The 23,741-nt window shown below is 52.3% G+C and overlaps 13 protein-coding genes across 13 annotated transcripts; 9 read left to right on the forward strand and 4 right to left on the reverse strand.

Annotated features, from left to right (window-relative positions):
• Nucleotides 1-86: 86 nt before the first annotated feature.
• EDD37DRAFT_100274 (uncharacterized protein) lies at nt 87-1,370 on the forward strand. The gene has a single exon (XM_062809084.1). The coding sequence runs from the start codon at nt 255-257 to the stop codon at nt 1,182-1,184; it is 930 nt and encodes a 309-aa protein (XP_062676214.1). The 5' UTR covers nt 87-254; the 3' UTR covers nt 1,185-1,370.
• On the forward strand, nt 1,371-3,092 carry EDD37DRAFT_100275 (ubiquitin-conjugating enzyme E2). Its single transcript, XM_062809085.1, has 3 exons — nt 1,371-1,609; nt 1,658-1,752; nt 1,803-3,092. Exons 1-3 carry the CDS (start codon nt 1,557-1,559, stop codon nt 2,645-2,647), a joined length of 993 nt encoding a protein of 330 aa, XP_062676215.1. The 5' UTR covers nt 1,371-1,556; the 3' UTR covers nt 2,648-3,092.
• EDD37DRAFT_100423 (uncharacterized protein) lies at nt 3,093-5,777 on the forward strand. Its single transcript, XM_062809088.1, has 2 exons — nt 3,093-3,840; nt 3,892-5,777. The coding sequence occupies exons 1-2, from the start codon at nt 3,538-3,540 to the stop codon at nt 5,470-5,472; spliced, it is 1,884 nt and encodes a 627-aa protein (XP_062676216.1). The 5' UTR covers nt 3,093-3,537; the 3' UTR covers nt 5,473-5,777.
• A 514-nt stretch (nt 5,778-6,291) lies between these two features.
• Nucleotides 6,292-7,876, forward strand: EDD37DRAFT_100506 (uncharacterized protein). The gene has a single exon (XM_062809089.1). The coding sequence runs from the start codon at nt 6,460-6,462 to the stop codon at nt 7,642-7,644; it is 1,185 nt and encodes a 394-aa protein (XP_062676217.1). The 5' UTR covers nt 6,292-6,459; the 3' UTR covers nt 7,645-7,876.
• Nucleotides 7,719-9,437, reverse strand: EDD37DRAFT_100279 (uncharacterized protein). Its single transcript, XM_062809086.1, has one exon. The coding sequence runs from the start codon at nt 9,244-9,246 to the stop codon at nt 7,792-7,794; it is 1,455 nt and encodes a 484-aa protein (XP_062676218.1). The 5' UTR covers nt 9,247-9,437; the 3' UTR covers nt 7,719-7,791.
• Nucleotides 9,438-9,645: 208 nt separating this feature from the next.
• Nucleotides 9,646-10,723, forward strand: EDD37DRAFT_655849 (histone-binding protein RBBP4; the record flags this gene model as incomplete). Its single annotated transcript, XM_062818789.1, has 2 exons — nt 9,646-9,809; nt 9,868-10,723. The coding sequence occupies 2 exons, from the start codon at nt 9,646-9,648 to the stop codon at nt 10,721-10,723; spliced, it is 1,020 nt and encodes a 339-aa protein (XP_062676219.1).
• A 1,014-nt stretch (nt 10,724-11,737) lies between these two features.
• On the forward strand, nt 11,738-12,210 carry EDD37DRAFT_646050 (extracellular guanyl-specific ribonuclease RntA; the record flags this gene model as incomplete). The annotated part of the gene is made up of 2 exons (XM_062817692.1): nt 11,738-11,752; nt 11,806-12,210. 2 exons carry the CDS (start codon nt 11,738-11,740, stop codon nt 12,208-12,210), a joined length of 420 nt encoding a protein of 139 aa, XP_062676220.1.
• Nucleotides 12,211-12,444: 234 nt separating this feature from the next.
• On the reverse strand, nt 12,445-13,576 carry EDD37DRAFT_100598 (uncharacterized protein). The gene has a single exon (XM_062809091.1). The coding sequence runs from the start codon at nt 13,342-13,344 to the stop codon at nt 12,679-12,681; it is 666 nt and encodes a 221-aa protein (XP_062676221.1). The 5' UTR covers nt 13,345-13,576; the 3' UTR covers nt 12,445-12,678.
• Nucleotides 13,577-13,707: 131 nt separating this feature from the next.
• On the reverse strand, nt 13,708-15,622 carry EDD37DRAFT_586598 (transcription initiation protein SPT3). Its single transcript, XM_062814462.1, has 4 exons — nt 15,428-15,622; nt 14,762-14,851; nt 14,512-14,712; nt 13,708-14,460 (listed from the first exon to the last, which is right to left on the reverse strand). Exons 1-4 carry the CDS (start codon nt 15,470-15,472, stop codon nt 13,831-13,833), a joined length of 966 nt encoding a protein of 321 aa, XP_062676222.1. The 5' UTR covers nt 15,473-15,622; the 3' UTR covers nt 13,708-13,830.
• Nucleotides 15,623-15,823: 201 nt separating this feature from the next.
• EDD37DRAFT_655851 (diphthine synthase) lies at nt 15,824-16,783 on the forward strand (the record flags this gene model as incomplete). Its single annotated transcript, XM_062818790.1, has 2 exons — nt 15,824-15,958; nt 16,064-16,783. 2 exons carry the CDS (start codon nt 15,824-15,826, stop codon nt 16,781-16,783), a joined length of 855 nt encoding a protein of 284 aa, XP_062676223.1.
• A 910-nt stretch (nt 16,784-17,693) lies between these two features.
• Nucleotides 17,694-19,427, forward strand: EDD37DRAFT_100697 (uncharacterized protein). Its single transcript, XM_062809092.1, has one exon. The coding sequence runs from the start codon at nt 17,934-17,936 to the stop codon at nt 18,960-18,962; it is 1,029 nt and encodes a 342-aa protein (XP_062676224.1). The 5' UTR covers nt 17,694-17,933; the 3' UTR covers nt 18,963-19,427.
• A 544-nt stretch (nt 19,428-19,971) lies between these two features.
• Nucleotides 19,972-21,305, reverse strand: EDD37DRAFT_646055 (uncharacterized protein; the record flags this gene model as incomplete). Its single annotated transcript, XM_062817693.1, has 7 exons — nt 19,972-20,370; nt 20,422-20,518; nt 20,566-20,645; nt 20,701-20,861; nt 20,917-20,922; nt 20,977-21,105; nt 21,254-21,305. 7 exons carry the CDS (start codon nt 21,303-21,305, stop codon nt 19,972-19,974), a joined length of 924 nt encoding a protein of 307 aa, XP_062676225.1.
• A 285-nt stretch (nt 21,306-21,590) lies between these two features.
• Nucleotides 21,591-23,547, forward strand: EDD37DRAFT_100757 (uncharacterized protein). The gene has a single exon (XM_062809093.1). It carries the CDS (start codon nt 21,742-21,744, stop codon nt 23,251-23,253), a length of 1,512 nt encoding a protein of 503 aa, XP_062676226.1. The 5' UTR covers nt 21,591-21,741; the 3' UTR covers nt 23,254-23,547.
• The last annotated feature ends 194 nt before the right edge of the window (nt 23,548-23,741 follow it).

Here is a 23,741-nt window from a genome sequence, read left to right on the forward strand (position 1 = left end):
GTGGGTTTTATGTCGTGCATGACAGAACCGTTGTGCATGTGAAAGAGACCCCGTGGGTGCACCGTCGAATCTGCTGATAACAACGTCCCCTCCGCTTCACGTCCAGAGTGCATACTACCGTCCAATTTGACCATTCCTACTCCCTTTGATTCGACTCGCTACCCTCGGTACATCTAACCCTACTATACTTATCATTTGCGATTGTTGCAGCCCCAGGCATCGTCACAAACACCGACACGAGGAACACTCCCACAATGGCCAACCTAGTTGATGAAGCGGGCTTCATGAGTTCCTCCGGCATGAATTGCGAGGAATTCACCACGTCGAGCCTCTACACAATGATCCCATCCCTCGTTCGGTCGCGGATCCCAGTGTTGGGCTCTTTTCGCCAACGTGCAAAAGTCTCGGGTCTTCAACGTTCGAACTCTCGGAAGAAGGCATACACTCTTTCATGCATCGAGGTCCCTAAACCGAACGAGTCTTACGGCTTCGCTGCGACCGTCCCCTCGAGTGGTGCAAGCACACCCATGATCAGACCGAATACTCCTGAGGAACTTCTTCCCTCAAAAGAACTGAGCCTCAAAATGATTCAGGGGCCTGAAACGAGTACCAGCGTGGATTGGGATATTGCCGCAACAGGAATAAGGCTGTGGGTGACTGCCAAAACCCAGGCTGAACAAGGCGGAGACGCGAATGCTCTTCGAAGCATGCATATTGATGCGTTGCGATACATGCACATGGCTCTGCCTCCGAGATTGACACCTCTCGAGGTGGATTCGTTACGTGCGAGCATGTCACCCCAGCTCATCTATCAACCGCCACCAGTACAAGAAGTGCAAGCCGAGCGGCCGCCGAGTCTACTTCGACAAGGGGTTGCTCGAGCGGTGTGTTGGATCATTGCGGGCATATTCCTGATTCTTCCCATCATTATGGCCTTCCTCAACCGCATACTGCAGTTTGAACGACAACATCAAGTCACCGAAAGGGTACTCATAAATGGTCTGGACTTCACATCTGCACTTGGAGAGCGCGGTCTCGAAGTGCAAAACGCCTTGATGCGCTTCAAAGATGGCCGGCTTGGAAGTGCCTGCACAGGCGCTGGGTCTTGGGTTGTCGAAGGCATCATAGGTGGTGTGAACGACGGTATTGATGCCGTCGCACAGAATCGACGCAAAGCCAGTTGAGTGGTGTTTGGTCATGCATTCTATGCAGACGTTCAGAAAGCGGTTGTTTCCTGCATAGATACCCCTTTATTTCATGACGTCCGTCCAGTTTTGTGCTGGATACAGACGTATCAGACAACGTTCAATGTTTGATAGCCCTTAATCGACAATTGCTCCCGTCGCTTAGTCGGCGAGGGATCCTCTTTGACCAATCGCGCGATCAGAGCCCAGGGGCGCGGCCGCGCCCTGTTTTCCCAGCAGATGCGGCTGACAGGGTCCCTTAGGCGCGGCTTTGCCCTCCAAACCTGTCAACTCTCTCGGCGGTTTCGTGGGGTTCTCAACTCCACTCTTTGATCTTCCTCTGAACCGCATATTTACTTGTCAACAACAATAATGTCCCCTCCTTTACTTCCATCATTCCGTCGACAACAGCTTGTGATAGACTTGTGAGAGGCAGCGACCATGTCTTGTGTACGACGCTGACTTTGTGCAAGTTCGTTCCTTAGAGAGAGCTGTCCTGAGGGTGTTTATCTTTCGCTCACTCCTGGCGACCCTTCACTCTGGTCCGGCGTCCTTTTCGTTCGAGAAGGTAATGCCTTACAATATCCTGGGGAATATGTGCTGACTTCAGATTTCCAGGCCCATATGCTGGAGCTGTCCTTCGCTTCGAGATCGCATTTCCGGACTCGTACCCTGACGACCCTCCTCTTGTTACCTTTTCAAGCGATATCTTTCATCCTTTAGTTGTACCCTTGACAACATACACCTTCGCGGCCAGCGTTGTCGATGCGTCTAATACTATAAGCGCTGCTGATCAAGATCGACTCCCGCCCGGCGCGTTTTCCCTGCGTCATGGGTTTCCTCGTTGGTTTCGTGGTCGAGGTCTTGCAATCGACAAGGCCGATAACACCACATCAAGTCGGCGAGATGATGTGAACAGTCCCAAGCCTGGTGCGTCAGCCGATGACCACGTGAAGACGAGCGAAGATGTACGAACACGATCACATGCTGAGGATCGCAAAGATCTCATGCTCCGAATGTTATCATATATAAAAACGGCGTTTGAGAACGAAACCCTCCTGGATGATATGCCCTTGGAGGCTGCAGGTGATCCAAGCGCATGGCATGCATGGCTCGCGTATCGAGGTCTTGGAAAGGGAGATGGTCGCCTCAAAGATTCGATGCCTGTAGGAAATGACGGCGTTCCAGCTTCACCGAAACGTCCAAGTGAGTGGAAATGGGACGGTGTGTGGGAGTCGCGAGTGACGAATGGTATCGAGACCAGCGTGAGTGAAGGCACACTTTTCGGCAGTGCTAGTGGTGGTCGTGCTGGACAAGCATTTGCGGACATGACAAAGTCGGATGCTCGACAAGCCATGGTTGCCAGCGGTAATCGACAGATCCGCTTCTCGAAGGTCGATGTCGAGCGCTTCGAGGAGTTGAGGAAAGACATTTTGACTTATGACAAACCTATACCGACATGATGGGAAAGATGTGCGCACTTTTGCTCAGCCGGCCAAAGCAGAATCCACAGACCTCGTGGAAGATGAGCTCGGCGGGCTCGCTGCTTCCATCTCGAGAGTTTCGCCTGCTCAGCAACCCTTTGTTCGAGACGCTCCTGCCGATGTCGACATGAGCCAGGGCAGGAACGTTGAGACGCTGCTCCCAGCGACCGAATGATTGACAACTTCAGCTGTTCAACATTCTTGTTCTTCCTTTTCGATGCATACCTCTACCCAGCAGAATATGCCACACTTGCTTTGTCTCGCCTAGAGCACGCATTCTGTACACCCTGTATGAACGTTTCAGTTTGTCAAAACTCCTGACCATACCAGCAGCAGAGATTCCTGTCGAGTATCATACAATCATTGCTTCTCTTGGAATCGTCTCCTTTTGGACCGTTGGCTTCGACGAGACCTGTATCACTCGATCCTCCCTGGACGTCTATCCTGTGCTAGCTTTGGGAACAACCAGTCAACACTGAAACCATCTGGGACGGTTCACTTGCTGTCGACAGCAGTCCACTTTGGCTGGTTGGCTCTTGCTTCTGATCCGGTTCGAACCACTTCCACACTTTGTGGCCCTCGTTTGGTACAGTTGTGTACGAGTTCCAGCAACAAGCGTCGTCGGTTGGTGTCCGAATAGACTGCAACATCGTTGTGTTATCGACTCCTGACCGGCTTTGACCAAGGACAGTTGTATCAGGTTGGAAAAAGGACAGGCACGGCTTCATCAGGACTGCAAAAAGACATTGGAAGACGAGACTTTGGATACATGACCTCCTGGTGCTTGTCGACACTGTCAGAGTATTTGCAGAAACACAAGAACTCGCTGTGGTTGCTTTCTCGCCAAGAGGCAAGTTGTCTAGAGACATATGGCAGACCACGATCCTGACGCGACGCCGAGGGCGCTGAGAGTGATGAACTCAAATTGGAGCGACGACAGCACGAGTCAATCTTCCCAAATTACAACGGCAAAGAGTCGACGCTTCTCACTTCGTTCCATCTCGGGTTCTTTATCCTCACTCTGGGCAAAGGAAACTCTCTCTCGCTCGCACACGGATTCTGACCAAGACTCGTCTTCCTACGGTTGCACCTCCCTTTCAGCCCGTCCCTCAAGCCAGCACGCCAATCTCAACCCTGTACCAAGAAGATTTCCCATCGACGACGAAGACAAGGTATGGACCAAGACTGCTTTTATCAAGATTGAGGCTAACAGTTGTGGACAGTCATCGACCTCACGCTCCTGCTCATCTTCCGTCGCTCATCTACGTGCAAATCGCTACAAGATCCGCAGGACAGCAAGTAACAGAACATCCACTGACTATCCTGACCGGTCAAGACATTTTGCACAATCACCAGCACTACGAAGGAAGTCTCGACGTTCTCCCGCTGCTCGGCTTCCCTTACACTCAAACCCAAGTCGAGGCATTTTTCGGCGCGTCTTTTCGAAAGTCATGGCATCCAACGACAACCTCACAAATGGAAATCCTCATGATGAAAATCTGCCAGTCGGTGATTCTCCGTCTCCATCTCACACCAACAGAAACGGTTTTCCAAACGTCGCGTCTCTCAACAGCATCCTAGCCTCTGGTTCTGTCGAAACTGGTGAACCTAGCAACGCCTACCAGGGAACACCTAACCAGCATCATGCACGTTCTGGCCGACTCAGTCAGGTCAGCAATTCAAGCGCCGCGACCAGTGCAACTTCACCTACCAGCGTGTTCAGTCTGCCGTCTGGCCGTCAATATCATAACGCCCGAAACACGAATCCACTCTATGCTCCACCCCCTTCTCTCCACGAACGACCGCCATCCATCTCAGCTTCTGAGAGGTCCGCCATTAGAAGAGGCGTGACGAGTATTGATCTTGCGCGGATTCCGCTCCTGACGGCTATAACGGTCGACTCTCAAGCTTTCAAAGCACACGAGGATGGTCCAAAGTACAGGGCTACGGCTTACGCGATCTTCAACATCACAGCTCTAAAGCAAAATCCTCTCATAGCAACTGAGGGATATCAACCAATGCAAAACTACCCAGGAACCTTGCTCGACATTAAGATTGGGACCGAGATATCGGGCCCTGGCATTAAGCTAGGCGAGATGGGTGCCCAGAGATATGCCATGCTCAATACGGGAGACTGTTGCGCCATCGTCGTCCGAATTGGTATCAGAGAGGACAGTTTGGCTTCACGCCTGTCCACGTCGCTTCGTTCGCGCAACGGCAATCTCGAGAAATCGACCTCGGCGGTCCTGATCGATCATTTTCTTGATGTCCTTAAAATGGACAATAACAAGCACGACGAACCAGTTGTCGTCTCGGCAATCATCAAGTACAGACACAACTTCCTGCCCGAAGCCACATTGTTGGAGACGAGGGCTTCGTGCACGATCAAGACATTTGAGAATACCCGAATCGAAACTGCCTTCCAAGCTGCAAAACGTGGTAAGGCACGAGCTCGAGGACCAGAAAGCATCATCAATTCCAGCGACGATCTGTCCCTGGACGCCCCCCTCGCCACCGCTGTCGTGCGTGCTCTTGACCCCGGCGTTGACGCTGTTGACATGGTCACTATTGAACGTGTGGCTGGCCAGAAGGGCCCCTCGATCCCACCCACTGACGCCTTGAAGTTGATCGAGGACTTCCGTGTTGCTTTCGTGTCGGCCGCAGACAATCCAGACCTTGGAAGTCTGGAAGACTTCTACAGCAAGGCCCTTGCGGGCGATCGCGTCGTGCCGGGTGTTCGCTCTCTCCGCCATCGGGCGAGAGGCGTGATCAAGAAGCTCTCGCCGCGAAAGGCGACCAGTTAGGAACATGGCAGCGATGCCGATGCCGACCAGGGGGCCGATAGGGCTGCCCTGGTCTGGCAGCATATGAGAGAGAATTCCGGGCTGAGCGACGACGAGGATAGTCGTGGGTTGGCGTACTGGGGACCACCATGGCTATAGATAGCCGAATTCGATTCCATTCCCCAAGACTTCGTTTGTTGCCTTTTACATTCGTGTTGGCCTTGGAAGTGCCTCCCGTAGCATTAACCTTTAGGTGTTTCCTTGAAAGCCACACTTACGCCCTGTTTTTCGGCTCATCTTTGACGCTCTTGGCAGTATGAATCCCACCAGGCACAAAGCATGTGCATATCAACATGGAATCAGGGTACTCCGGAGATCCAGAGGCGTCTTTTCTTGTCGATGTCGGTGATACGGACCTTCTTATCATCAACAGCAATCTTGCACTTGTAATCGTCGGCCGCCATGTCTCAAAGGCCCCTTAAAAGTGGTCCCCTTGGCGCCAGCCTTGTCCGTTTCGGCCTTTATCGCAAACTAGAGACTGGGAACCCTGCCAACTTCAACTTCGCTTCGATCCAAGATTGTTCCGTCCTTTCCTCCTTGCTCATCTGCACTGATAAGCATCTCTACCAACATGGCATATTCCATCCCCCAATCCCTGTATATTTTCGCTAGACTACCCGATGGGGCGCGCGCGGGATGCTCGTCGATGCATATCCGTATGTACGGCCACGGAGGTAAACACCAGATCTTCAAGGCAAGTCTACGGACATCCGTAACTCTGTTGTTTCGAAGCAGGTTTGTTCACCGTCTATCTCAAGTTCGCCACTCTTGTTACTTTCCGATACCTTGAATCTGCATACTGTAGTTGCTCTTGCATCGATCCAGTACAAATCCTCCAGCCACATCTACGGGGCCTATATTGACTAGCACGTCCGCCACATCCCTTCTGTTGCACGATGGCAGTTTACATGTCTTCGTGACCCGCAAATCCGCGCGGTTGGTTAAGTTATGGGTGGAATCAGTCCAGGCGTGGTCGTCATTCTCGCGGCGTTCGGCCTGATCTTTGTCATCTTTGCAATATGGGCTGTCTATACACAAGTGCTCCCGTCCATGCGACACCTTGATAGACCTGTCATCACCGCACCGCAGACCTATCAAATCCCCGACCCGAAACACCACCGTATCGAATTGAGAAGATCGCTGTACAGCAACACGACGACCCCGAGTCTGTTCCGCGAACCAAGGAACGACATCTCGGACTATGATCTGAAGAACTCGAGATACTCGACGAATGCTCTAGACTTTTCGAGACCACCGTCTCCAGATTCGCAGCGGCTGAGAAGAGGATCACAATCACAATCTCGACCACATTCTCAGTCAAGGTCACGTTCCCGATCCCGTCCTCGATCACGACACCAGGGCGCCAGTCTCGCGGAACTGCGGACGTCGTTGTACTCCGACCCCAATGTTCTTCTCTCAGCCGACGCCAGGAGTTCCTACTTCAACCTCGTCATCGACCAGCCTGATGCCATTGCGAGTGCCACAGCCAGACCACGACCAAAGTCTCTCCATCACGAGAGACCGACGAGTACTCGCAGCCGCAGTCGCAGCCAGAAGCGCAGGTCTGCTCCTGCGGTCGACGAGTCGCAGTACATGCTCCCCATCACGCCCTTTGCAGACGCGCAGGGCTCGAACAACGCTTCGTCCGTGGATCTAGCGACCCTAACATCAGGACCGTACAAGCACATCGCCACCAGTCTGTCCGCGACGAATTTCCTACGCAGTTCGAGACACTCGCTACCAGACCTCGAACGCAATGCATCTCCTCACAACACGAAACGCTCGCCGTTTGGAAACACAAGCGGCGCCAACACGCCCGGTGGTTTCAGCCTGACGAGCAGTCGTACGAATCCGAGCCCGACGACGCCTGCGGGTAGAGAGATGCCGGAACCAGAGTGGCCGTTGACCACGCCGCCTAAGTTCGACCGGGTCGGGTCTGCGAATTGTTTACCGACAGTGGCGGCGGTGGAAAAAGTATATGAGGGGAGGATACGCGCTGGACGAAGTCGAACACAGACACCGGTCAAACCGAATGTCGAACGTCTCCTACCTCGCGATGTATCGCCTGGGGTCACGACCACAGCTGAAACGCCTCTTGTGTCGAGCGTGGAAGTGGAAGAGCTTGATGTCTGAACAGTGACCTGGCGTTGATTGGGATCTTGAAAGAAGATTGACTATACCAGCAGCATGGAGTTGAGGCGTATGTTATCATCAAGGATGTACTAGTTGTACGTGACAATGCGAGTATTGGTTGAAGCTATCAGTCGCTACTGAAATGCCTCATGAATCGTTTGATAAACTGTTCTCTTCACTGCTCTTCATGCCCGTGCCAGGCTCACATGGACGAGCAGGTTCGTTCTCGGCTCTTTCTGCGCCAATGTGACCATTGCCGTCCGCTTGGGTCTCATTTAGGGGTGCATCCTCAGTCTCCTTCTCATGACCTTTCCAACCAACAGGGACACCATCGTCCGTGAATCTCGCCCACTCGAACCATCCGCATCCCTCACCTCCATCGGGCTTGCTCCCAACTTGACACATCCACATGTACCGTCCACGGTTGGCCTTCTGTTTCTGCACCGTCTTGAGCACGCAAGGCACCCCACAACGACATTTCGGTGTATACTTCGGGCGAAAGTCCTCGCGATACCACCGATACGTAATGTTGATGCGCTTGTTGCCGGCGAGAGGATGTGGCGTGATCGTTGGGGCTGGTGAAATGCTGTGTTTCCACTCCTCCTGCATCTCGGCGTGCATGACCAGCAGGGAATTATGCGGGAGGTGGATGGCGATTTGCCCAGAGTCATCCGCAGCCGAGGTGGCTGGGTTCCGATCATCGGGGTCATCTTTGGGTACGATCTTGCGAACACGAAATTCGCGTTCCACGCCTAGACTCAGACTGCCTATGATGGCGCGTGGTCCAAGGTATGATAGTTGATCGGAGTGGTAGCCAACATGTTGGGCGCCGCCGTCATAGCAGTTGACGAATGCAGCGTTGGGCTGCCACGTCTTGGGAGATTGATATTTGAGTTTTCTCCTATCAGGGTAGAAGTCGCGGATACGGATCTCGACCTCCTTGTTGACCGCATCGCGGACGAGGTCGCTGACTTGGCGCATTACAGGAAGGATCTGGCGGATGTCGCCCAGATCATTCCCGTTGTAATAGTACTCGCTCCGTTGCCGTTGAATATCGGCTAGACTGTCGACATAGAAACATGCTGTATGTGGAGACTTGACAACATTGTCGAAGATCTTCAAGCTGGTGCTCTCGTAAGTAGGAACTTCTACGAGAAGCTCTTGAATCAAAGCCGTAGCGAGATGTGGCGGGAGAAAGTTGGGTACGATCGAGCAGGGAGTGTGGTTCGCAATGTCCTGTGGAGTATACAGGTGCAGTGTTTTGCCTTTCCTAGTCAACGGCTGTTTTGACGGACTTTTGTTAGCGGGCAATGCGAATGGGAGTGCACTTTGCATGCCGGGTGTCGTGAGTCTGCGCTTCAGGGCGGGCGCTGGTGAAGTGGCGAACAATGACTGGCTGGCTTGCTCGACAGAGCCATCACAGCAAAGGAGGATCTCCAGTAAGTCATCCTGTGATTTCTCTGGATGTAAGGATGCGAGAATTGCCAGCTTGATGTCTGTGTCCTGGTCGTCGTCGAAGAGTGGTGTCGCTATGGAGGGAGTGAGTGTTTCAGCCTGCGGCGGCGACACGCGACGCCTCTTTCGAGAGATGAACGTGTCCATAGTGAAGATGGTGGATTCTATTGTCGCAAACCCCTCTGCTTGGTGCCATCATCAAGTGTCTCTAAGCACAAAAGCCTATAAGACGTTTGTGAATCGCAGTTGCGGTCGAATTGACAAGTCAAAGGAATAGATGTGGAATATGCGGTCGCATGCATGTCATGATTGTCCGCAGGAAGCAGGAAGAACCTCGGCTTGAAGGGCGACTGCCACTGCCCGCCGTCATATTTGGCGGCATCAAAACTACTGTGATGGTCTTCATTCTCAGTTGACGCACAAGATGAAGAAACAAACGATTCGATAGTCTCTGCCGACTCCAACACATTTGGACACTCGCATGATGTGTGCCTGCGTCGATACCCTGCAATTACAGCGCACCGGCCTTCCCATTCAGTCCTCACCATGCTAGAATTCCGCACGCAGGGCTTTCAAGGCTACGCGGTCAAGTACTCTCCATTCTTCGATAATCGCATTGCTGTAGCGGCTTCGGCAAACTATGGCCTCGTCGGTAATGGGAGGCTCTATATCTTGGAGTTGACACCACAAGGCATTGTGCCTTTGAAAGTGTAAGACATCTACCACGACCTTGATGGTTGAGTGGAATGCAAAGTGCTGACCAGTTAGCTATCCTACTCAGGACGCCCTTTACGACGTTACGCACTCCGAAGCACATTCTTTCCACGTACTCACCTCATCCGGCGACGGTTCATTACGACTTTATGATGTTTCCTTAGCGCCCGAATTTCCCATCGCAACCTTCCAAGAACACTCGCGGGAAGTCTTCTCGTGCAGCTGGAACCTGACTTCCAAAGCCACCTTTGCTTCTTCGTCGTGGGATGGCTCGGTGAAGATTTGGAACCCGGAGCGGCAGCAGAGTCTCCTCACATTGCCCACGCACTCGTGTACCTACAGCGCTCAGTGGAGTCCGCACACTGATGGAATGCTTAGTGCAGTTTGTTCTGACAGCCACCTACGAGTATGGGATCTAAGGACACCGGCTAGCGCGAGCAATCACTTGACGATGCAGATACCGATCCATGCACCTCCACTAGCGGCTGGCATGGGAAAGTTTCAACCTACATTTCCTCCCGCTGAAGTACTGAGTCATGACTGGAACAAGTACCGAAGCACCATAGTGGCTACAGCCGGTGTGGACAGGATAATTCGAACATTCGACATTCGACAACCGAAAGGGCCTTTGCAGCTTTTACAGGGACACCAATATGCCGTGCGGAAGGTTGCTTGGAGCCCACATCTCCCAGACTTGTTACTGAGCGCCAGTTACGACATGACATGTCGAGTATGGACTGATGGTGGCGACCAAGGCGGACCGGGACGGGAGTTGGGTAACATGGGAAGGCACACTGAGTTTGCGACTGGTGTGGATTGGTGTCTATTCGGCAGCGAAGGATGGGCCGCCAGTTGCGGTTGGGATGAACGTGTTTGCGTTTGGGATGTGCGAACGGTCATGCACCCGTGACGAGAAGCCACGGCGGACTTATGTGTGCTGGAGTTCGCACGATTACCTGGATCGATTGCATAGCGGACTTGAATACGAACGGCTCGTATTGGATAGCGCGGAGTCAGGCACGAGAAACCATGACCGCAATGATCAGCGTGATTTGGCAGTATTCGGTACTAAGACATAAGACATGCAAACCTTGCACGGCTTGTTACTGGCGTCGACTGTCGATTGGACGTCTCCCGAGATGGCAGTATCCTGGCATAAATTATATTGATTCTACGAGGAACCAATCATGTTATGTCGAAGGTCTGATGGAAGGAGTGGAGAATGTGTCGATCCTCACATCTCCGGATACAACGACATTCCTCAACTTCCTTTTTGTTGTCGACATTGGTCGTGCGCTGCTTCTAATCTATCATAGGTCGCCCTTATCGATCTGCTTGAGGGTCGCCTGGCACAATGACTGAAGCCGGCTTCCTACTGTACCACGTTGACCACGGCATCCTTGCTTGTGAGATCTCTACAAGCGCCAATCTGGGGGACATCGTTCGGCGCCAACCATTGATGTTGCAATCCCATTGAGATAGCGGATACCTGATTTCATACCATCGGTCCTGGCCGTAGTTGATCTTCCCAAGGTAACACTGTACCAAGTCTGTGTGCTAATCAATGTCTGGGATGCACTGGCAAGATATATTGCAGAAGCAATGTATACTTCGACTTACCTCCAGATCAAGGAGTCAGGTGGACTCAAACGTGCATAAGTAAAGAACTATACAAGCGAGCGAAGCAAAGCAAGCGGTGCCTGGGACATCACCGATATCTTTCAACTTGTATAAAGCGTCAAGCATTTCTCAACACTTCAACATCTTCTCAGGCCGAGAAACAACCTATCGAGAAAAGCCACTGGACAGACCGCTCCATCAAGCTCACCAACAGAGGTCCAAATCACTCGTTTCTGAACAGACTCTCTCGGAATCCTTGCCTAGAACTCCAAGGTTGATCACTCCTTCCCGGCTCAAAGTCAAGATGCATGTCCCACAGGTTTGTTACTCCAACTTCTTTTCTTAAAAGCATACTGACTGACACCCTTGAAGATCCTAGCATCATGCCTCCTCGCTCTCAGCCCAGTGCTTGCCCTCCCGGCCACTCTCGACGTGGCCAAGCGAGCCTCAACCTGCGTCGACACCTGCGGCTCGACCTGCTACTGGCAGTCCGACATCGATGCCGCCCTCCAACAAGGCTACACTTACTACCAGAATGGTCAGCAGGTGGGTAACGACAAATATCCCCACGAGTTCGACGACCGAGAGGGTTTCGACATTACCATCTCAGGCCCCTGGTACGAGTTCCCCATCTTGAACAGCTATAAGGTGTATACTGGAGGTAGCCCGGGCGCTGATCGAGTTGTGTTCACTGGGGACGGAACGTTGGCTCTTGTCGTCACTCACACTGGTGCAACCAATGACAATTTCCTCGAGTGTTCAGGAGCTCAACCTTGAGCTGGTGTACGTGCCTTAGCTAGCAACTGCCTTAAAAGATCTGCCTTCAACATTCGTCTATCTTGCTACTGACTGTATTGTACTCGGATGCAAATCGGGTTAGTCAGCCCCATGGTACGCGACATTGAGGACTCGGGTGAAAACAAGAAGCCATTGTATGCCGGTTCTACCTCTCTGACCACACATCGGCTGCCCGCAGTGACTTGCATAAGCGCCCAATCGTCGAGGTTCCCCTCCTGAAAAGACTGCTTAGCACGGAGTGTGCCTCCCATCCTGCTCACAGGGCGTTCTGCACATTGACTATCGAACGGCTCTGTCAACCCTCATGCCGTCGATGTCCTAACATAATGCTTCGTTCATCCTTCATTAAATGCGTTGCTTCAGGACTGTCAAGAGCCAGCCCACCCTTCTCTACTTGTCTGTATATGAATAGACCACAGTCGAAGAATCAAGCCCAGTATGTCCTGTTCATTTCTCGCCCAACCTCTTCTCCACGCCCTCACGTACAGACTTCCTCGTGTTTGCCAGCTCATCTCTACTCGCATCATATCTGACATTGCCCGTCTGGTTGAACGGGTTTTCGTCGCTCTTCTCGAACTCCTTGCGAACGATCTCGACACGCTGCTGTTTCCGTAGACCGGGATGCTCGGCGGCAATCTCAGGTAGTCTGCGCTCCTCGTAGGCTTTATACGCCGCCGCGAACCGCCGCTCGGGATGTCTGTCCAATTTTAGGTCGTTGGCTGTTCCCGTCGTCAGACTGAGTGCGTCGAGGGCATTGTCGATTCCACTGGCGCTGATGGTTTTGTCGGCGGCACCGGGCTCGCCATCAAGTTGACCCAGGTCTAGTGTGCCCCGACTCTTCTTTTCTGCGGTCTTTTTGTTGGCTCCCTTGGGTGTGGCGCGCTGCGCCTTCTCCTCTTCTGCTAGTAGCGCATCTCTTTCGGCCTTCTTGGCTTTGGCCTCGGCGGCTTTACGTTCAGCGTCCTCCTTCTTCTTGTTCTCTTTCGAGCCTTTGGACCATTTATCGTCTTCGGCGGCACCGACTTTGGCTTCTGCGGCGGCATGTTTCTGGGCGGCGGCCTCGGCCTTGCGTGCGTTACCGGCCACTTTCTTTGTGTTCTCGCCCTTCGGCATCGTGGCGGTCTTCCAGTCTTGGGGATTGAGCGTTCTTGTGGCTCAGATATGCGTTGACGGAGATGTAAGTCGTTATGTTCACAATGACGAAGATGCGAATGAACTGCGTGGGTGAAAAGACTCGACGTGGATTGACAGGCATACAAGTTTATTGACTCACCCGTAGTGTGGGATATGACACAATCAGACAAGCGAGGCTATGACTCTAAAGGATTTATGTTTCCACAATTTCAGAAGTAGCCTCACTGCCTGCGTCTTTTTGAGTGGCGGAGGTTGGTGGGGAATCTTCTCGATTCGCCCGAGTCAACGCAGCCTTATCGAATCAGGTAAATGACTCGACTGAAGAGTACCTAGGTACATACAGTATGAAAGACGTTCTGTTCATCATTGAAATACTGATCAAATATGCATGGGTATCGCTATGTAGAGTTTCCACTCCATAACACCAGAACTCCTTCCCCGACCGTTACTGTGACAGACAGCACTTCATATCAACCTCAGTGGTGTCCTCATCCCTGCAAAGCCTTGTCTCATGAATTTGTAGCGAATGGGAACAGCTTGAAGTCTCCTGAAGCCCTCTCGGACATGTCTTGGTGCAACTGGTGTCCGACCTTCCTCAGGCATCTCGAATAGGTTGCAACCCTCTCTCTTACGCTTCTTCATGGTTTCTTGATCACCTCGACCGCCGTTTGCTTTCTTGTTTGCCAGATCCTCTGCAGCCTTGACTTTGAGTGCCTCTTCAGTCAATGTTTGCACAATCTCAAAGGTCAAGAAACCAAGAATGTCGACCACATCGTCGTTTGGTTTGCTGTCCATGATTGTTCCGAAGCCAGCCCATTCTCTGAACCTCTTGTTCTTCCGAAAGGTAAAACTTGCTTGTCGACAATCGGACCAGTACACGTATTCATCCTTGGTCATATTTCTCGTGCGTTCGTCAGCAGAAGCCAGGCGTGCAAGGGTTGCTTCGTTCTGTTCCTCTTCCTCTTCGTCCTCCTCATCGTCTCGCTCTGGGACTTGTTCTGCGTAGAACGATTGAACTTCCCAAGGTAGGATCATTTTTGCCTTCTTGTTCCCGCTCGTCTTTTGTGGAGCGGAAGGATTCACACCACCAGCGGCCTGCATTATCGTCAGAACGAGGTCAGATCAAGTAATACTGCTATAAGTCACCTCGTCAAAGTCGCCAACATCACCAGCATCACCACCGCCTTTGTCGTCCGAGTCCTTGACATTCTTGCGTACGTCTTTCCAAGAGAGGAAAGTTTTCAGTCTTGATACTTTGGCTCTGTCATGCCGAATCTGAAAGATAAGGTCGACAATAGAAATTGACCTTGAGCCGCGTCTGTTGGCAAGGCCAGTGGCTTGAGTAAGCTGTGTCATATGTCAGCGATGTTTCAGATCGGAGTGACAGACTTAGTACCATCTCAACGACTTGCTCTCTGACAATCTCCTCAATCATCCATGTCGTTTCTGCGCTGGGCTCGGCTGTCTCTCCGCTCACAAACATCATCTGTTCAAACCAGTAGATTAGCCTCTGTTTGAAAGACTCTTTGGTTTCGCAATCATCTTCATCGTCAGTCGCTGTGGGATTTTCCGCAGTCGATAGCGATTTGAGATCCTCGCTGTTCTCCTCGTCGTCGGTCGTTGCGTCAGAGCTTGCGGATTTTGCGGGAGAGATTTCTGCTCCTTGCCCTTCAGCTTCGGACATAGGGGGGGTGGGAAGTGAGCCCTTTCTCTGGTGCGCCTCCACGGAATCTCCAGTGGCAGCTGGGAACCCGGTTTGACTGCTGTGATCCATTTTGTTTGTGACAAGATAGATGGTTGGCAAGAATATGATTTCGTTGCCCGAGATATTGCTTGCATCGATCTCAAATGAGGAAGAGTGGCTTGATGCTGCACTTTGGTTGTTGTCACAAGTTTGCTGGTGACAAGCAGTCGCTCTGCCTTTTCACAACAGTGTTGTGCGTTTTGATCCCCACGTCTCGCAAAGGTGAAATTGACGGTCGATCGCAGGAGGCCTCCCGTTACATCACTCAAGTACTGGACCTCCTAAAGGCAGCAAAAACGACTGGGGAGAATGGCTCACCTGCTGAATCTCCTGCCGATACTTCGCAGACCTCTCGCCTGCCATTTTGACGTGTCCTGTTCTTCAGGTTCCCAATATCAGATTACCATAGCGCGCTAGACACCAAACTATACTCTCATGATCATAGCGTCGACAGAACAACAAGTGTCTTAAGGATTGGATGACAAGCGAATGTAAGGCGTGAATATTGATGAGATGGAAGTCGATGTTGATGGCTCCAGTTGGCAGTCGCTGATCTTCTCGAAGCGGTTGCAATCTGCCGAAGTTCTGCCGCTCAGTCTCTACTTCTCCGCAACTATTTTTCTTTCTCGAGGTCATCCACGCTCAAGTCTGGCTACCTGATTTGCCGAATGAATCTTGCACCTGAGATAAGCACTCTGTCAGTACCTGACCAAGATGCTGTACCTCGTGGGACTCGGTCTGGCCGATGAGACCGACATCACGGTGAAGGGCCTGGAAGTGGTCAAACGTGCAGAACGAGTCTATCTTGAAGCCTACACGAGCATTCTACATGTGGGCAAAGACAAACTGGTATGCCCATCTTCTTTCTCTGCCCCCGATCTTCCCAAACATCGTTATCGGACACATCAAGCGCGGATGACGCTGACAGGACATCATCTCTGACAGTTACGGTAGGAAGCATTTTATGGTCGACCCGTGATTGTTGCAGACCGTGAGATGGTCGAATCGTCTAGCGATGAAATACTTGCAGGTGCAGACAAGTCAGACATAGCGTTCTTGGTCGTTGGCGATCCCTTCGGAGCCACAACACATACGGATCTTGTCCTGCGCGCCCAAGAACTTTCCATTCCTACCAAGTCGATTCCTAATGCCTCAATACTCAATGCCATTGGCGCTACAGGACTCCAACTCTACAACTTCGGCCAGACAGTCTCGATGGTCTTCTTCACCGAGACGTGGAAACCTGCAAGCTTCTATGACCGCATCCGCGAGAACGCCTCAATTGGTCTGCATACCTTGCTTCTGCTGGACATAAAGGTCAAGGAGCAATCGCTCGAAAACATGGCAAGGGGGAGAAAAATCTATGAGCCTCCACGTTACATGACCGTGGCACAATGCGCGCAGCAAATGCTCGAGATTGAAGACGAAAAGAAAGAGAGGGTATACAGCGAAGACAGTTTAGCTATTGGATGTGCCAGAGTGGGCGCAGATGATCAGAAGTTTGCTTGCGGCACACTCAGGGAACTCTGCGACACGGATGTTGGTCCACCTCTGCATAGCCTTGTACTGCTCGGTAAAAGAGCGCACGAGCTTGAAAGGGATTATATCAGACCATTCGCTGTCAACGAAGAGACTTTCGACCGGAGCTGGAACAAGTACCACGTGAACGGCTGAGGACGCCGCCCTTTATTTGAGAAGATTATTCTCAAGTTTTTCTGGAGAACAGGTCATTTTGAGGTCGTCCTGCAATTCTCGATGGCGCGCTCCCCTAATCTGGTTGTTCGGCTCCCTCTAGATTCATCATGTCTGCAGAGTTGCCTGCTAACTACTTATGATGGTTGTGCTGTTGAAGTCATCCTGTGAGTCCACAGAACGTCGCCGTGCTTAGGTGGCACACGACCATGCCACGGCCGCGCGGGAGAATTGGCCATGGTAGTCAACATCTACCACCCTCAAGCAGACACTCCTTCTCAAAAGGGTCGGAGACAGTATCATGCCACGAAATGGAAGGTGCCAACCAAAATAAAACCGCGCATTCAATTTCCACGCGCAAGAACACTGCAGTGGACTACAGCTCACCATGGTGTGGGATCAATTCGAGATACTTAAGATCGTCTGGGTCTCGCACCAAGATCGCAGCCTCTTCCATGGTTTATGTCCTCTACTATATAACATACAATACATTCCATACTCCATATTATTTCATGATTGTGGCGGCCGTTGAACTTTTAGTCGCGGGGCTGCGGGAGCAACCTAAGCTTCAGGGATCAATAGTCTCTAAGCTCTTCCTCGTGGCTTGCAAGGGCCGCCCAGGGCGTCGCCGCATGACGCATGACAGCCTGTAAAGGCGCGTGGGAGACGTGGGTTTTCCTGCAAGCATCCAATCGGTTCCCCACCACTCAGTCCTCTCCCTAAGCGACGTGCCATCGAACTGCGGATATGCAGCACTCTCCTCCGTGCAGGAAGCCTAGATGGGGCGCACGCACCTCTCTCCGACCTCTTTTCTCTAGGTAACACCGAAAAGGTCCCTCCGTAGCACAAGGACTGCTCATTTCCTACCCGCAAAAAGAGGCGGTCGGCGCAGCGATCCTCTACCCAGCGAGCGACACATCGAACGTCTAGCACATCGGACCACCCACCTTAGTCAGTCATGTTTGCTCTCCAACAAGCTGCAGCGCTGAAAGGCTCTCATTCAGGAAACGGTATGTGAGCTATATTGACACTCAAGACAACCCATACAGACTTCCGCTGTCCCTTGCGTCGTAAAAACTCAGCAAGAACCCCTCATTCGTGCCTTTAGAGCCGACGTAACGCTCTCGCAACAATGCCCGTCTACCTCGTCCACGGCTTCCGCTGGCCCCGTGAAGGCTTCACCGGGATTCGCGTGCATGCGATCGTCAACAATCTAGACGATACGAGTGTGGAATATATACAGAATGAAGGTTCACGGAACGACATCCTCGCGAGTCTCCGCAAAGGATTTCCGGACATCATGAAAGAGCTGGAAGGACCGGGCAGGAAACTTGAGTTCATTGAGCAATACAACCCAGACGACCTCGAAGGCCCCTATGCAGTCAGCCAGCCGTACGCTTTCGTGGGTGACAAGGTCGTCACGATCGCTGCGTCGCCCGGGATGGGCCTCAATGGACCCGGAAGTGCACAAGCTGTGCCAGCGACCACACCAACCAAGAATACAACAGCCGAAACCACAACATCTCCCAGGAAACCGCGGGCCGCAACGGGCGCCATGTCCAAGCCCGCTCCCTTTAATTCTCCCGCCGATATCACGGCGCTGAGCGTCAATGTCGAAGAAGTCATTGCCGACGGGCCAGGTCTCACGAACAAGGCCTGGGAAGCACTGGCAGATCTACGCGATAAACTCGCCGAGGGCGAGAAGATAGGCTGGTGGGTCGTATTCAATGGCGACCCCGAACGAGCTTACGACGAGGACGATGAATACGAGGACGAAGACATGGACGATGAGACGGAAGCTGTTGGGGGCGAATATGTGGAGGACACTTTCCCACAACCTGGAGGGCGAGGCCGGCAACAACAAAACCAACAACAACAGAGACCTCGCACGAGTGGCGGATCTGCAAGTCGACCCCAGACTGCTCCAAATGACGGTAGAGCTGAAAAGCGCCCTCCGCCGCCGCTACCCAGTACGTTACCGCACATAGCTACGCAGCATCAAGGACTTACGGCGCTGCCGATACGTCCGAATGCCGCAGAGGCAGCGACGGGTCGGACAGATAAAGGGAAACGGAAAGACAACATCCCTGAGCCGGCCAAGCTCAAGGAGACCGCCAAAGCGCAAGGCTTGAGGAAGAAGTTCTTTGGTCGACGGGCATGATCTGACGAACGGTCTATTTCGAATCGGCAGAGAACACCACCATTTATGAACATTGGAACTTGAGGAACATTTGAAATGGCCATGTATTGCGGAAAGGTTCACAACGACCAAGCCTGAAAGTATCGGGCAAAAAGCCATGGATCCAATCGCGACTATGGCAGCTTTATTGAACGAAAGAAAGAAGAGGGTTACGTTACCTTGAACAGCTACGTATTCTGGTTTTTCCATGCCGTGGTTAGAGAAACATTCCTTGGGAAGCGATGGAGTGAGATTTTCTCCAAACATCGGGAGGCAGCCTTATATGTACGTGGTGTACCGGTCGCTATTCCGGGTTCATAGGGCCTAATGATGGGAGAAATGTCGGCCTGCGCGGGGAGAGAGCTATCCATAGCATTCAGACGGACGACATCCCCACCAGTTTGGCCACGCCTTGCACAGGCTTCGCTGCCCCAAAGGATGGGGTATCACCCATGGAACCAGAAAACAAGACGGATGATTGACATTCCTGGGAATTTACAGGTTACCTAAAGAAGCCGAAAATGACAGTTGTGGGACGGAGACCTCCAAATAATGTCAGGGTTCCTGTACGTTGAAGCCTTCGAAGCTCCATCCGTGGGTTTAGGCCTGAATTGTTCCTTACAAGTTACGAACAGATGCCAATGAAGTGCTGCAATGACCAAGCCTATGTTGCCGTCCTTTCGCTGTAAACATGTAGCGTTGCCCATTGGTCATGCCAGATAAGACCTCGGAGAAGCTTTGTCTAGCTAGGGTACTGATTGCCCTCGTCATGGGGAGGCCAACCAGATTGTGGTACATGCCTGGGATCCTGTGATAATCGTAGATTGTGACACCTGTTTTCCGATATTTCGCGTGCTGAATACTGCAAAGGCGGGTGCGAACCAAGGCTAGGTAAGAGACTGGGCCTCCTGTGATCATGGGAGACCGGAAGACCTGATGACGGACACCTGTGCTCATGTTGTTCGATGCGAGAAGTTGAGCCGCCATCCCACTAGTATCGGCGATCATCGTAACCGCCATAGCCGCCTCCATAACCGTAACCCCGAGCTGGGCTTCGAGGACGGGCGTATGGGTCACCATTACGCGCATAAGGATCTGCGTAGCCTCTAGCTGGTGGTGGTGGAGGTGGTGGTCCCCTGGCGTCGTATGGGTCTGCATCATATCGTCTGGGAGGTGGCGGTCCGTAGTCTCTGGGCGGGCTTCGCCTTCCATAACCACGATCGTAGTAGTCGTCCACTGGAGGCCGACGTCCGGGAGAGCGCTCACGGTAGCCTCTGGGACTCCAGCCGCGAGGAGGAGGCCCACGTCGGTCGTGGAATTCATCACCGGGTCGACCTCTTGGTGGGGATCTTTGTCGATAGCTTCGTGCTTCAGGACGTTCATCTTGGACCTGCGACAACAAGTCAGAGGAAATGTGAGGAAAGAGGGATGTTCCACTTACATCAGCAATGCAGTGCACCTCTGCTCCTTTGAAGGTTTGTCCGTCCAATTTCTCCACGGCAGTCTTCAAGTCCGCTGCAGTTTCGAACTCGACAAATCTGAAGTGGTGTGAGTGTCTGTGGGTAGTTTGGGACACAAGACATACCCTTTGCCATTGCGTTCACGACCAGTCTCGGAGTACACGACATCCAGTTGACCAGAATTCCGCGCAAAGTCCTTGAGATCCTGCTTCTGTGTGAGTGATGTTGTCCCAAGAGTAGATGATCTGTGGATGACTAACCTGCCAGCTCGTATCGGGTTGCAAACCAGTAATCTGCATGCGAAAGACAGTACGACGGGGTCGAGGAACATTGCGCTCGGGAGGACCGTTGAAGTCGTCCTTGCGACGCGGGCCCCGGGCGAACTGCACTGTAAGTCTTTCTCCCTTGAACTCTGTTCCATCTATCCAAAGGTCAGGTAAACCGACAGAGTGGCAAAGTAGGGTAGAGGCTCATACGGAACGCTGTAATGTACATGTTAGCGACGGATTCAACTGAGGCAAGTTGATGGTAAATACCTGGAACGACATCACGGGCGTCCATGGCATCTTCATATTCGATGAAGCCAAAGCCGTTCATGAGCTTGACTTCCTTGATAGAGCCGGTGCCATGAGTACCAAAGTGCTCCTCGATATCCTGTTTCGTGACTGAGAGGATGAGAAGAAGAGTCAGCGACTGGCGAGTCCCGGCGGATACGAAGCGCCTCTAGTGCGATATGGTATAGCTATTCCTTCGCAGGTCCAACATTTTGTCCAGGCAATACCAAAGGGGAACAATGGATGGAGGTGTGCATACTGTTGCGAGGAAGATTGCCCAAGTAGAGCCGAGTTGAGGAGACGTCGGCCATGGCTCAGTAGAGGTAGCCTTCCAGGAGACCAAGCAAGGATCCGGGGCAGGTCAAGTCAAGCAAGGCCAAACTTGTATGGCGGCGAAGCGGCCAGTGGGAACCAATTCGGATGGAATGCCGCCGGGCTTTGGGGTAGTTGGTTTAGATCGAAAGTTCCAGGGCGAGTGACCAGATGAGTACCCTAGATATACCTGAAGATGGAATGGCAATACGAGATGGAAAGGCGGATGAAAGATCGCAGCTGCAGCTGTCAACCGACGTGGATTTGTTTGGTGTCGCAGTTGCGCCTCCGCCTCACTTTCCACGCCAAGTCCTCGCCTCCAGGTTTTGGCCGTTGCTTAAATCGCTCCAATCAGATGTCAACTCTGCGACATCACCATTCATCTACCTACCAGTACGGAGACTGACCTAGGTTTTCAGCCTGATCGCCTTACTCATGATGCTACGACTCAAGGATCCATTCTGGCAGTCGATAGCAGAAGAGCTACAAGACGTCAAAGAAAATGATCCTATAACCGAGTGTCACAGCGGTGGCTTTGACGACCTCGTCGATCAGGCCAAGGAACTACTCAACCTGGCGGATCAAAACTTACATGTATTCCCCTTCAAAGACGTGAAACCCTGTTGGTTCCGACTCTATACTGATTCGAGTATTGCTCAAGTCTTGAAGCTCGTTCACAGGGTCGAAAGGCCAAACAAGGTTTTCACTTTCTCACAATCTCTCCAGCAAAATCTTGGGATCATTGTGCACAAGCTGGACATGAGTCTGATTATGGCAGGTGGCATGGGCAGGGAGGATGTCATTCAGCAGATACTCGAACACCTGAAACCATTGTCCCGGCTTGAAAAATTAGAGGTGGTGCGTCCTGCAAAGAGGAGGCGGCTTGAGGAGTCCACTCGTCAAGATCATCTTCAACTCGATACGCTACCCGATGAGAGTGTCTCACTTCCCAAACTCCAATTCCCTGTCCAGCACATGAACCAACCTGCGTTGGCTACGTTCCAGAAGTATATGCAAGAAGAGCGGAAGCCTGTCATTCTGACCGGGATCCTTGGGCACTGGCCAGCGCTTGAACACTGGAAGCGTACCTCATATTGGCTGGATCAGACACTAGACGGCCGTCGATTAGTTCCTGTGGAGATCGGGCGCAGTTACACAGATGAAGACTGGGGACAAGACATTATGCGTTTCGACAGATTCCTAACTGACTATATCTTACGACGAAGTGAAGCCAAGACTATGCCAGCAGAAGACATCAAGACTGGCTACCTTGCGCAACATGATTTGCTTAAACAGATTCCGGCCTTGCGAGGCGACATTGCCACGCCCGACTATTGTTTTCTCGATGCACCCCCAGCTGAGTCTGGCACACCAGTTGCACTGGCCAAAGCGAAGGGACCTGCCAAAACTAGCCATCCGAGCAAGATCCCAACAGTTGCCTCCTCGTTACCCTTCGGCTCTAACGACGACGATGACCAGAGTGCTGCCGATCTCGATACTGATGTTCAAACAAACATCTGGTTCGGACCGTCCTGGACCATATCTCCACTTCATCACGACCCTTATCATAATATCCTTTGTCAGGTTGTTGGCAGGAAGTACATCAGGCTATACTCGCCGCACGATAGTGCGTCACTTCTGCCGAGACCTAAGGACGAGCCAGCACCCCATAGTTCACAACCACAGAACGGCCTTTATGATGACGACAAGGTTTTGGAAACCATCGACGGCGGAGAAACAATTGACATGTCCAATACTTCCCAAATCGATGTTGCGGCCATGGAGCTGTCGCCACACGAAGATTGGGACGAAGTGTATCCCGGAATCAGTACGATACCCTACGTCGAATGTATCCTTGAGGCTGGTCAGGCCCTCTATGTCCCAGTTGGCTGGTGGCACTATGTGAGAAGTTGCTCAGTCGGCATCAGCGTCAGTTTCTGGTGGTAGGCTGCCAGTTTTAACCAGAGGTGCTGCTAATGCCTGTCACTTTTCTCCAGGAATCGAGACTTCAGATCTCCGTCTTTTCCTCGCTGTGATGTTCCCAGTGCGCATATCAGCCTTTGCTTCTCTAGTGTCGCGAATCCCGTGGGCAGACCAGCTTGGGGCAGCTTCCACTAACCCAATTCGTTCGGCTCGGCCAGGTTCCCACCGTCAAGTTCTTGCCGAAACAAATTGGAAAAGCACCACGCATGATCACGCCTGAGAGGAGATCGCCAGTGGTAACACACCAACGAGGCTGAGATCTCTACTGCATGCGACTCGTCCATCCGTGTTCCGTGGCGGCCCATTTAGGCGAAAGTTCAACAAAGCCCATGTGCCATGTGGGCATATGGTGACCAAAAGGTCTGACAGGTCACAGCGGAGCCTGCCTCCCACAATTGGGCCCTTTTCATTGCCTAATCCCGCCCTTCGCGTACCTTTCCCCAATCAAGCAT

Source organism: Exophiala viscosa (assembly GCF_022695815.1).
Source record: "Exophiala viscosa unplaced genomic scaffold EDD37scaffold_1, whole genome shotgun sequence".
In the NCBI taxonomy this organism is placed as follows: domain Eukaryota; kingdom Fungi; phylum Ascomycota; class Eurotiomycetes; order Chaetothyriales; family Herpotrichiellaceae; genus Exophiala; species Exophiala viscosa.